At 39.7% G+C, this 13,552-nt stretch overlaps 1 protein-coding gene across 3 annotated transcripts; it reads right to left on the bottom strand.

Annotated features, from left to right (window-relative positions):
• Nucleotides 1-3,628: 3,628 nt before the first annotated feature.
• ms4a17a.1 (membrane-spanning 4-domains, subfamily A, member 17A.1) lies at nt 3,629-12,048 on the bottom strand. 3 transcript variants are annotated; one of them, XM_087246689.1, is made up of 7 exons: nt 12,004-12,048; nt 9,081-9,279; nt 8,856-8,966; nt 6,411-6,479; nt 5,669-5,800; nt 4,593-4,706; nt 3,629-4,038 (listed from the first exon to the last, which is right to left on the bottom strand). In XM_087246689.1, exons 2-7 carry the CDS (start codon nt 9,252-9,254, stop codon nt 3,895-3,897), a joined length of 744 nt encoding a protein of 247 aa, XP_087102815.1. In that variant the 5' UTR covers nt 9,255-9,279; nt 12,004-12,048; the 3' UTR covers nt 3,629-3,894. The 3 variants fall into 3 exon arrangements, with proteins under 3 accessions (XP_087102815.1, XP_087102816.1, NP_001017783.2); XM_087246690.1 differs by lacking the exon at nt 12,004-12,048 and adding an exon at nt 9,689-10,459 and having other exon boundaries at nt 9,081-9,345; NM_001017783.2 differs by having other exon boundaries at nt 3,632-4,038; nt 11,996-12,048.
• Between the last annotated feature and the right edge of the window lie 1,504 nt (nt 12,049-13,552).

Genomic DNA, 13,552 nt, shown 5'->3' with positions numbered 1-13,552 from the left:
GCGTGTGATTGGAGTCCCAGATTTGCGGTCTTGAGATGAAACGGGCGTGGCTCTGGGAACAATGAAAATGACCCTTTAAAACCTGGTTGATCAGCCTAGTTTAAGCTGGGCATAACTGGTTTTGACTGGGCTCCCAGCCTGGCTAGCCTGGTCACGCGGGTTTTAGCTGGTCATCTTCCAGCCTGACCAGCTAAGACCAGGCTGGAAATGGCTGGAAACCAGACTGGAAATGGCCAAAACCCCTCTAAAACCAGCCTGGTCAACCAACTAAATCCGGCCAACCGGCCTAGGCTGGTTTAAGCTGTTTTTTTCGCTTGTATTTTGACCACGTTTACTGGATTACCTTATTGCCTGCACAACCTTGTCTTTAATAAAGTGCATTTGGATCTGCAAGTCTGTTCTCAGCGTCCACTTTGTAACAGTATGAGAGTGCTGAAATACGATGAGGGGATGAGGCACGCCAAGAGGGTCCTCCTCTTTAAAAAAAAATAGAAAAGAGTGTTTTGTTCAAGTCAGATCACTTCCAGTCAGAAAATAAGGGGCCTGTCATGGCAGGAAGAAAAACAGGAATGTTTCTAATTATGAAGACCCATTCTTGAAATTTGAGCCATGCATCCAAGTCAACACACGCCTGGAGCGGTTGGGAGTTTGGTGCTTTTACTCAAAAGGAAAGAAAGTGCCTGGAACTTCTCTGCCAGTGCTGGGACTCCAACTCTCTAACCATCAGGCCACGGCTGCCAACAGATAGATATTAATAGATTAATACCTGCTACATGCACTGCAAAATAATGCTTTTCTAACTTTGTGCCTTGTTTCTAGTCCAAATACCTCAAAATTCTTAAATCAAGAAGTATTTTGTAGACAAGTAAAAATATTGTTAAAAATACTAACAAGCAAAACAAAGAAAGGTAATGACTAGAGAATCTGGATATAGGACTTACAGCAAGAACGAGACCTCTAAAACCAATTGAAGACAAGAGGGTAGTGTAAGGATGGCTATTTCTCTCCATAATATTAAACCCTGAAAACGGTAATGGAACTTCACACGAGACAAGACCACGAGAATGGTCAGCCTGGTTTAAGCTGGGCATAACTGGTTTTGACTGGGCTCCCAGCCTGGATAGGCTGGACAAGCTGGTTTTAGCTGGTCGTCTTCCAGCCTGACCAGCTAAGAACAGGCAGCAAATGGCTGGAAACCAGCCTGGAAATGGCCAAAACCCCTCTAAAACCAGCCTGGTCAACCAACTAAAACCGGTCAGGCGCTAAAACAATACATTTTCTAATCTGAGATGAAGATCAGCTAGAAAACCAGTTGTTCAGGTTGTCTCGATCATGCATCCTGAGCCCCCCTCTTATTGCCCTGGACTTAACCCTCTCCACCAGAGCAGCTCCACACTGAATGTCTAAGTTTTCAATATGGTGTATCTTGTGGCTTTCTATAATTATGTTTGGTGTCATTTTAAATGTCTCTGTGTAATTGGTAAAGTGATCCTAATTTCAATGTAATACTTTACAATCTCCCTTATATCAGTTAATTTGGGTTTTGACTTCGATAAGATCTTTGCACAGATGCTCCACTCCAGGGAAAATGGTCTTCGCATCAACTCATGACCAGGCTTTTATTGTCCTGAATTTATGATGATTTGAGCATTTAGGCAAAGGGTGGAGAAGTGTCTGTGGGATAAAAATCAAACTTTCTTTAAGTAAGAGCAAGAATGGGGCGGCCTATTATTACTTAAAGGAAATTAGCTTATCTGCTAAGAATGAGAACTGGCGAGGATGTGTCCGTGAGCAGATGAACTGGCCAGCATACTGACTTTAAGAGACTTTGAGTAAACAATGAACCATTAACTAATAATAGGGATTTAAATTAGACCTAATTACAACCAATACGGTAATCAGCTTGAATTAGATGAATCTAAATTTAAATTATTATAAATTGGAGTCAGATTAAAATTCAAAGTTGGAAACAAATTTAAAAAAAAATTTAACAAAAATATTTTTCACATGTGCTGAAAAGGCGTACACACATTTAACCTTCACCCATGCTGTTAGTTCCGTCATAGGACTACTAGATGGACCCTAAAGCTGCACACTTGAGTTGTCTCTCCATAGACTTCCATTCATACGCAAGCGAATGTGTCAGACGGGAAACGCAGGGTCATGCGTTAAGTTTTGCAGGTCACTGCGGTGCAAAGTTCAAGCTTGGTGAACTCTGACCTGCGCAATTGCATCACTTGAGACCAATCGAGGATCAAAACATGACCTCTCTGGACAGAAATTTAAACCATGGAGCAATCGCTCGCTTTTTTAATGTCTAAATTCTGTCGCTGTACGACAGAATTTCGCACACACAAACTCTAGTGTGATCGCAGCTTTACAGTAGAATAAATAGGCAAGTCCAACAAGACACAGCGGAACAAGATTCACACAAATAAACCCCAAACAGAAACACTGGGGAAAATAGCGACATCATGTGGGGGAAAAGAGAAACAAACAATAGCTCAGAACATGACTAGCTCCAGATCTGGCTTCAGTACCGACTAATCTAATGTGTATTTATATCTACACGAGGGATCTCACGTAAATACTCATCTACACAAGGGAAGCACTTTAGTGTGGGTGCTGAACACAATGGCATGTGAGGAATTAATGGTCTACTCCATTGAGCAGTCTGAGACAGATCAATCATTCTTGGCTAGAAACAGCAACAGCTGTGGGAAAAGGGGAAAGTCTTCGTTAAAAGGTTTGGAAAACCTGAGGGATGAGTTTGTTAAAGCTAAAAGAGGCTTTTTTGCTTTTATTCTTGCCATAATAAAAATATATTAGTAGAGCAACCAAACGTATCCCTCAGGTTTTTACAAACTTTTTAACAAAAACGTTCCTCTTTCCACAGCTGTTGCAATTTCTAGCTGAGAATTATGTATCATCTGGTTATCTCTATGATCACAGATATACAGTCATAGCTGTTTGAGACAAAATCTCTTCAAAATGATTCATATTTAACTCAAATGAAACGCAGCGCCACGCTCACTGTTCACTTGACTTTAAAAAAAAATGCGCTCCGCCAGCCGAAATCATGTCGCGCGCACCCAAAGTGAACCTCCACAAACACAGCAATGACGTCACATTCGCCACGCGCACTCAAGTGAACTAGCAGATGCATCCAATATAAACCAGGCTTAACTGACCAGCAAAATAATACACTCTCTCTGAACATGTTGTGTCATAGAAATACAAAAATCAAATATTGCTGGATTCACTATTTATTCACAGATAGAAATAAGCAAAAAACGTATTATAATCCAAGAATATTTAGGGGTCCCTACAGATGGATCTAGAAAGCCTAGTAAGAACTGGTTTGCTAACGTAGTTGTGTCTGACTGTGGTTCGAACTAAACTTTGCATGACACCAGCCAATTTCAGGCATCCGTGCAGTAAGGATCGGGTTGTGATTTTCTAAGGATTTCTTAGGAAAGTGTGGTATGTGTACCGCTAGTGGCACACAGGCTTCTTTTAGTAGTACATAAATGAATCACAGAATTGAATCACACTGGTGTGATCACCGGCTAAACACTATCTGCTTTCCTGCAGTAACTTGCGTTGAGTCAGAGAAAGACACAGGCAGTGCTAGTCATAAAACAAATACAATTTATCAGTATTCAAACAAATAACATTTGAGAAATGCACATAGGTAATAGCAAAATACTTAAAAAATACACATGTAGATGTAAAATGCACAGTGATATCTATGTTGATGACTATAATAATCATTTTACACATAATCTGATGATGTGCTTTATTCAGATCAGATACACAATGGAAACTAGAACAGTTATAGCATTAAAGCAGCAGATCCACCGCTCTGCCCAGTTTTTTCATGTTGATTCACATTTATTTGCCTTCAGTGTACGCTGGGGGAGCTTCTGCAGGAGGATGTTGAAAGCATGGTTCTGGGACTTCTTGAGGACATTGAATGTACTGTTGGGGCATTTCTGCAGGAGGGTGTTGAATTAAAGGGTTGCTGCTCACAGGAATCTGCAAGATAAAGTGTACATGGTCAGCTTAAGTTATTGGTCAGTGTTCAACAATTATTGGCCCATTACCCAGTTCCTCACACGTTTACAGCACACATTAAAGGTTTTGTGGATTTTTACTTAACAAATCATTCATTCACAAACTGTTGTAATGTGGTTTGTGTGTGAATACAGAACAGAGATAGGATGAATTAAACAAAACAAAAGAAGAACATGTCATTGGTTTCTGTCTGGTCTGCATCAAATCCAGATTTCAATTCTGTCATAGGTCACCTAATCGGCTCCTACATCATTAACTATACGGTTGCTGTCGCCTCAGTAGCCAATTGTCTTCATAATCTTTAATCAAAATGGTGAAATTATTAAATAAGTCATCATATTTAAATAAAAGTCTGCAGAAACGTCTGGTTCACATGGACTTTAAGGGTTTGAACATGTAAGAGTGAAGAATTACAGACAGATATTGGGTTTGTTGGTTCTTGTGAAAACTCAGAACCTCATGCCTTAAAAGTAGCTTTATCCTTTATGCCTAAATTTATCTGATGTATTTCTCACCTGAGGATAATAGCAGCAGGTGACTTTACAGGCAAACGCAGACAGGCAGATGGAGATGGAGAACTCAAGGAAGGCGAACAACAGCAACACACAACTGATTCCTGAGAAGAGAGACTGAGAGAACATTCAACATGAGCATACAGGACAACAACAAAGAGAAGTCAAGAATGTCAAGAAGGTATACTGATGAAACTAAGTGATGTTTAAAGGTGCCATAGAATAATGATCTGGACATACCTAGACTTACATTTTCAGTACATGCAAATGGCACACCTTCAACCTCAAACCCCCTTGATTCCTCATTGTCATGTAAATCATGCGAGTGTAAAACTAAAACACTGACTCTAGAATCCACTTGGATGCACACTCCATTTCCACAACACTTCCTAGAGAGATTACAATAATTACAACCCCTCTGCCTTTTTTTACACAGCTTATTATGTTCTATAATGTGGGACTCTTATTTTGAAAAAGAGAAAGGCATTATAAAGCTCTCGCATTCTTTTTGGCTCGAAACCTCCGGTCTTATTTACTTCCCTTCAATTTTAGACATTAAAAACAGCTCGTTCGGCTGCTTAATGTAGCAAACTAACATTTTCTTATTATATTAATCTGCTTTGTCTGTATCGTCACGCTAACACTTGTTTGTGGAGCAGGTAGTTTGGCAGTTTTCTGCTGTTTATTATTCCTAGTTATATCTGCCATAGGCAACTGAATCAGAAGTTCTTAATCGCAAAAAAACGAGCGCACTTCCACACTGAAGAATAAGGTCAGCTAAAGCAGACTTTTCCATTCAAGGGCCAATTACTTTGATTGTAAATGGACCTATACAATTATTTATGGAGAAGTTGTGCATTTTTTTGTAAATCAGTGCATTCTAGGGCACCTTTAATTTTAATATGTGTATCCAGTGTAAATGAACAGTAAAATATTGTCTAGTTCTGGACAGCATTGGACAGATGAGTGCAGATTACGCTTGATTTTCACAAGTGCACCGGACACACAGTGATCTTACTGTAATTATAAAATAAAACATGAATACAAAAATGATATCAATATAAGAGGTGATGACTTACCCTATAATTATAACAATAAGAGTCTCTGCAAGAATGGTAGATGGATCCAAAAGCCAAATTTACTGAAAGCACAATAATAGCAATGCCCGCAGCTATAGCACTGAAAATGTTCATCCCGAGGGAAGCTCTCACCTACAGTAGACACACAGAAATAGAAAGGTTTTGTATCATGTTGTGTTAACACACTGTGGTTAAGCAGATGATAGATTATATGGAAAGTGATTTAAATAAATTGACAAATGAATACAATACAGGATCCAAGCACCAAAGACTCGTGTGTATGAGTAAGTAACTACATGGAAAGTCTCTCTGTAGAAAGTCTTATCACTGAACATTTGCTTGTAAATGTGATGAGTTATGATCAACACTGTTTCAGCTCCCGCATCAGGTTATAATACACCACAACTCCACACAGGAGATTAGTGTTGGACAGCACTCTTATCACAATGTTTTCTCATTTAGTCCAGGATATGCTTTATTTTCCGTCTTAGTTAAATGCTGTTATTGAAGCAGTGGTGTGTGTGTTTAGGTGTGACCACTGCGGGGCGCTGTTGTTGTAGATATATACAGTTGCGGTATTTTCACCTGATGTGATGCAGAGGTCAGAAAGTGAAAGTAAAAAGCTTCTTTGCGTTCAGAGAGAAAAGAGTCAGAGTCTTCATATAAAACCAACAATTTGAAACCAAATTTTACAAGCACCCAGTGTTTAGACCCATGAAAAGAACAAGTGTTATGTACATACCAAACACAAAGCAGATGGTGAATTAATTTTGTTTTCAGCAGCAATGGAGAGCGAGCCTGCAGTAATGTACTGAGAACAGAGAGAAGAGCAAAACTTAAAGCTTATGTTGGAAAAATAAATTATATATATATATACACACACATGCTACTCAACTAAAATGAGCATTTTACTGCCACATTGTCACACTGGTAGACAGGGATGTTTCTCTTTCCACAGTTTTATCAAAGTCACTAATTAAAGTGGGGAATCAAAGGGATGACATTAAAGCTGTAGCGATCTTCTTTAACAGCACAGTCAATGTAAACATCTGATGTTATCGATCTCACTGATAGTTCGCTTAAAGGAACATCAGCTGCTTGTGACAATAGGAACTACTAATATCTGTGTTGTGGGAGAGGGAACCTGTTTGAGTGTTGCACTGTCAATGTTGTGCGTGACAGAGAAGTTTTTTGGATTAAACTGAGTTAGACAGTTATCCTGGTCTCAGTGAGTCTCTTTACTGGCGAAGAAAGTAATCTTTAAACATGGTGGCAGCGGTGAGATGATCTAGACCAGTGGTTCTCAAAGTGGGGGTCGGGACCCCCCCGAGGGGTCATGGGGCAATGAAGGGGGGGTCGCCTGGTGATTTCCAAAAATCTATTTATTTTTATTAAACCATAAGAATTATCATATTTTATCCATAACTATACTGAAAATAAAAACAGTCGTTTATAGTTACTATATACTATATAGTTGCTATAGTAGCTTATAGTTACTAGTTCTATTGGATTGCGACCCCTGGGGTAATTACATTATATTAAAGGCAGCAATAGCGTCAGATGCATTTTGATTTTATAACATCAGGTTATACTTTCTGGCACATTTAAAGCACTGACACAAATTTAATTGGTGTGTGTGCGCTGTTGCATGCAAGGTTTCTGTATTTATAACCACCTTAGAGGATATTGGGGGTCGCGAGTCACTGGCATTGTTATTTTGGGGGTCGCTGGCTGAAAAGTTTGATCTAGACATCTGGAGATTAAGAGTCTAGATAAATAACGTTATAGAGATTTTTTTTTTTCTAATAGCGAGTATGGACGGACTAAAACCTCCACCGCCATTCTGCATGGATGCCGACAATCTTGCAAAATCCTGGAAATCTTGGAAAGACCAGTTTCAACTCTACATGGAACTCACTATGTCGGACGTAGAGGAAAAAAACAAAGTCAAGCTGCTGCACTATTTAATCGGCGTGAGTGGCCGGGAACTGCTGGAAACTTGAATGATTGACGTTGCAACGGATGCAAGAACGGTGACAAACATCATTGCAAGGTTAGACGAACACTACAATCCTAGTCTAAATGAGACAGTAGAACGCTCACATAACATACATAACATAACTGTGGTAGTGGAGTGAGGCTGGTGCCATGGGTCTTTAACAAGTGTGACGTCCAGTGGAGGAGTTCGAGATGGACACTTCTGTGTTCACTTTTTTGTGCATGTACCTCTGGTGTAAACTCAAAGCACCCATAAAGAAACTCAACACAGAGGAACCCCGCTGCCTGCTAGTGTTTCGGAAGTTTTGTCATTACACAAACACAAACAGAATGCAGAAGTATAAATGCTCAGCTATGGGGATCACCTCAGAAGTATTAACCAGGCTTTAAGCATTAGAAGCACAGGCAAGACGTCAGGCTAGAGGCTATCATCCAGTGACAATTATTTCAAACTTTCGCTCCTGATTCCTTGCTTTTCTAGAGACAGGAGTGCCTTAAAACAAGTGCCTATCTGCTAACATGCTCATGCAGGGCCTATGCTGGGATTTTTGCGAGCACAGGGGGCTAAAGCCAGTCCACACCAAACCTAAACAGGCTCAGTGTGAGCTGGCCTAGGTATGACTCACAGCTGTGGGCTCACTATGGGCTCGGTGTGAGTAGCCCACATTAGCGAACAGCCCACATTAATGCTATGAAGGCCACGCTTGGGCTTGTCCATTCAGGCCCAGAGCAGGCTGCCAGCTCAAGGCCTTTGAGAGTTTGTTCAACAGCAAACTGTTGGCCCTCACTGGCCCTGGATAGGGATGCCCCACTATAACCTGAGAACTCCCTCATCCTCCATAGACCGTGACGATCCAGAGATTTTTAAAGTACACAAAAGGAACAAAAACATCATCAAATGTCACTTCAGGAGTTCAACTGTAATCAGATGAAGCTCCAGGAACACTTTTGTGTGCCAAAATAAAATAAAAGCATCTTTGTTCACCAATGTCTTCCATATCAGATCAGGGATTTGTGTGTTCAGTGCTGCCTCTAGTGGCAATACGTGATACTTAATAAACATGTGCACAAAGCATTTACATGTTCTTTTAGTGTCTGTAAATGTGACAGTAAGATGTATTCTGGTTGATTACCCACTGTAGCTTGTGTTATCTAGGACAACATGTTAAACTGCATGATTGTTTCTTACTATCAGAGATCCCCAGTAAGAAGCACCAGTGAAGAGGAAGACATAATATCCATAACTTGTACACACGATTCCCAACAGGAAAGTCAACACACCGATCATTATCTGGACAGTCTGTGAGGAATAAGAGAGAACAGTGTAAGAATGATGAGAGTATTTCATGAAGTAAAGCAGAATAACATGCTGTGTGTTAATGTGTGTTATCTTGGTTTAAGGGAGATTTCTCACCCCGAGGGCTTTTGGTTGGCCTTTAAGAAAGGCCTGAATTCCTTGAAGAGGTGAAACTCCTGCTACATGCTGTATGCGCACAGGCACAGAAGAACTGGTCCCAGTTGCTGTTTGTGTCAGTGGCTGAAGCTGGATGACAATCGTTGAAGGATTCATGGTTCTGACAGTCGCCATTTCAGTTTCAGAGTATCAAATGAACCTGTACAAAATCATAATAAAGCAAAAGACTATACCATTATCAGTAAAATATAGATAAATATTATAACTACATTTGTATAAATATTATCTGAACTATGATATACATCACATTGACAATCAGACAAGGTATCACACTGACATTTATGGTACAAATTAAACTGAAAAATTTGACGCTTCAAATGAAGGTTGTAGCAATTACATTGTTAAGCCAATAGGTGGCGACAACAAACATAAAACTTGTCACTTGTTATGGAGAGTAGTTTGGAAAGCCTGTCTTTACTCATTGTGGTCAAACGACTCGATTAAACAAATCATTACATTACATGTCGTCATTTAGCAGACGTTTTTGTCCAAAGTGACCTACAATTAAGGAGGCATTCAGCAATTCAGCAGGAAGAGGCAATACTCACAAGAAGTGCTAATGAAAGTGAAACTGAAACTAAAACAGTTTCAGCTAGGCTACTCGTTCAGTTTTGGCCATATGGTCAGTGATAAGACATTATCCAACAGTGTAAATATAGTGGTGGGATTTGTCTCGAATGCAATTCACTTCACCTGAAATGTTATCGGTCTGCTTGTTTATTTAGTAGATAACTGACCAATAAAATATACATTACCAATAAGATACAAATGACAAGAAGTTAGAGGATATTAGCAAGAACAATATAGAAAGTGGTCAAAAATGATGTCTGAGCCACTCGCTTTACTCCGGTGTACCGCCGTCTCCTCTACCTCACCTTCATATGTCTACAATCGACCAAAACAAAAACAACATATAATTCAACTAAATTAAAATACAATTTTAAATACATTTTCATTGGCCATTTAAGTTCCTATGGAACGTGACAGTTCCTAGAGAAACAGAATATTAACTGAGAAAAAGTGGGCGTGGCTTGTGTTTTTTTTTTACAGTGAGCTGATTGGATGCAGTAAAGTAGGCATTTCATTCAAAAAGACATCATGCAACCCCACAGATAGGTACAACAAATCCAATGCATTTAGAAGCACTTACTAACGCACTTGCTTATTGAATTCAAAAACCTCACATGCAAAATCTAGAACACTGTCTAACCCTTGATAGATCCTTAGTTCAGTCCTCTTCTTTAGTCAAAAATTTGGGGGTGATTTTTTTGATAGCAACCTGTCGTTTGAAGGCCAGATTTTAAGCATCTGTAAAACTGCATTTTTTCATCTTAAAAATGTTGCCAAACTTCAACACATGCTATCAGATTCTGATGCGGAAAAGCTTATTTATGTTTTCATGACCTCTAGATTAGACTACTGTAATGCATTACTAGGCAGTTGCCCTGTTGGCCTAATTAACAAACTTATCAAGTTCAAAATGCAGCTGCTAGAGTGCTCTCTAGAACACACAAATATGATCATATTACTCCAGTTCTTTCATCATTGCATTGGCTCCCAATTAAATATTGTATAATTTTTTTTTATTATTGACTACCTATAAAGCCCTGAACTGCTTAGCTCCCCAGTATTTGAGGGAGCTCCTGGTGTATAATAGCCCCTCACGTCCTTTAAGTTCTATTAATTCTGGACAATTGATTATTCCCAGAATATCAGCATAAACTGTAGGCGGTAGATCTTTCTCATATCTGGCACCTAAACTCTGGAACAGCCTTCCTAGCACAGTTCGGGAAGCAGACACACTCTGTCAGTGTAAATCTAGATTAAAAACACATCTCTCTGCATTAGCGTGCACATAAAACACACATGCTGTTGAAATCCAAAACCTCTAAAGGATTGTTAGTGTGCATTATTTAGGGCAACCCGGAGCCAGGAACACTTCCTAAAAGACATTATAGTTTGATCGGCATCTGCACTTATGTTAGTCTGTTTTTCTCATTCCCAAGGTTTCCATAATCCTAGACCAGGCTGTATCCTGAGCAGATGCCGTGGTGGTCATGGAGGAGTGGAGAAGATTGACCAGATGAGCAATGGTCGTGCACAACTGAGCCTGTATTCTCTCGAGTTTCTTTCCCTTCACTTTCGTCAATTGGTGAAGTTTGCTTGGTTCGGGACTTGTGGAGCTACGCATCAATGGATTTGCTTATTAGTATCTGGATCCAGCCGGAAATCAAAACAGTGACCTTGCTGTGAGGTGACAGTACTAACCACTGAGCCACCCCAAAGCACAAACCAGTACAGAATAATGACGTGTGTCGATCACAGATGATGTAAAAGTCAAATGAATTCCTGCATACCCGTTCACACTGCGGTCCGATTGCAGAACACCAGATTTAACACCACGTATGAAAGTGGCACAAATCAGCATTGAAAAGGTCAGATGCCATGCGGCCAAATGACCAAAACAGATCTGACTCACATGTGGACAAAATCATCAGATTCAGACCACATTGACCTGCAGTGTGAACGCAGCCTAAAAGTCACGTTGTTAAACTGTAGAGTTGAATTTTCAACATCAAAAGTGGTCAGAGCAGAGATCAACATCCCATAATGCAATTCACCACCAGAAATCAACAAAAACACACAAAATACAGAAACTTTTTTAATGAACAGAGGTGTAATGATCACGAGTGTTTAATCAATGGAAAAATCACAGCTCAAGTTTAAAATGATCAACATCACCTACATTTTAAAAGCCATTCAAGGTCCACTTGTTACCAAGTAAAGGAAACACATCCATTATTATTACTTTAGAAAACACAGATATAATAAGTATATTTTAGTATGTAACGTACTGTCTTACCTGAAGCAGAATCCCGTCTTCAACTGTGCTTTGACTTTCTCTTCTGCTGTAACTTTACACCAGCGCAGTGTTTCCCAGAAAGAAACAGGAAGCAGGAGGAGTTTTCTGCAGAATGGCCGCAGGTAAAGAGCCTCTCCCTCAAGCTCTCGGTTCGTTTTTTTCCATCTATATATTTGCTCTTTATTGGGCTTCTAACGTTACGTGCTCGATATGAGCCTTGGATAGCATTGTATAATTGATAGGACTTATCTGTGAGGACCCAGAGCTCTGTATATTGAATTATGCCTTTGGATATAATAAATTACTAATACTTTCACATCGGAGAAAATCTTCTCTCAACTTTTTATTAAATAAACATGAAATTCCAACTGTATATATATATATATTTATTAGTTATACCTTACTAGTACCATGTTAAACCCCCATTTGCTTTCAGACCTGTCATAATCCTTTGTGGCATATGTAACCTCTTTTGCCTTTTAGCTGTGGACTCCAGATAAAAAGAACCTGAAAATAGGGCTGAGTTCAAAACACTACTCTTTATACAGTATACACACACTACTACATCTTCACCAGTCTGTTAGAAGACCTAGGTTGCGTCTGAAACCGGCTACTACTCAGTAGGTACTGCATTTGAATTTAAACGTACTACTCTGCCGTTATAAAAGTATGTTCTATACAGTATGAATGTGAAAAGTCTGAATGGAACGCACTACATCTGGCATTTTGTCAGGGTCACGTGACCTACCTGCGTCACTTGCGTTGCTTCAGTCCAATTCATGAATTCACTCGCGGGGCAGCATGGGATAGTGCAGCATGAATGGGATGCGCACTTCAGATTCTCGCAGGAAGTAGTAGGTCATCCGGTTACTTCTCGCAAACTGATTTTCAAATTCTATGAATTCAGACAAACTACTCAGCTCGCTGGTCTTAGCGTACTGTATAATATGGAAGAATGCGGTTTCGGACGTAGCTCTACTGTACACCTGTTCATCATCTACAGGCATGGTAATGGTACATCATTGTATATTTTCCAAAATACACTTGCCTTGCGTTGCCCTTTGCAGCTATACACTACAGATGGCTGACAGTTAATGTTAGTTGATCAAGAGTATTCATCATTATTACAGACTACAGTGAGTTTAATACTAGCAGACATTACATTATCAAATGGGAAATGTGGATGGTAATATAAGAGTTATACAGTCTCAGTTAACTGATTAACATAAAGACCTGTTGCTCACTCTTGTCACTGAAGGGAGTCCATGCCCAGTCCAATCACGTGAAAACATAATGGACGTGGCCAACCTATGACCTCAATCAAGATTGACCAACAGAATAAGGTGTGGTATATGTACTGCTGGTGGTACACAGGCTTCTTCTAGTGGTATGCAGAGGAATCATAGAAATAAAAGAATGTTAAAAACACATTTAACCCTTTGGCTCCTACAATCACACCAGTGTGATCACGTTTAGTTGCATCACGAACAGCAGCTTAACCCAAATCTGCTTGCCTGCAGTTACTCGTGTTGAGCCAGAGAAAGACACA

The sequence above is a fragment of the Danio rerio genome, chromosome 4 (genome assembly GCF_052040795.2).
Source record: "Danio rerio strain M-AB ecotype USA chromosome 4, GRCz13ab, whole genome shotgun sequence".
NCBI lineage: Eukaryota > Metazoa > Chordata > Actinopteri > Cypriniformes > Danionidae > Danio > Danio rerio.
This window is presented reverse-complemented; position numbering and strand designations above follow the sequence as displayed.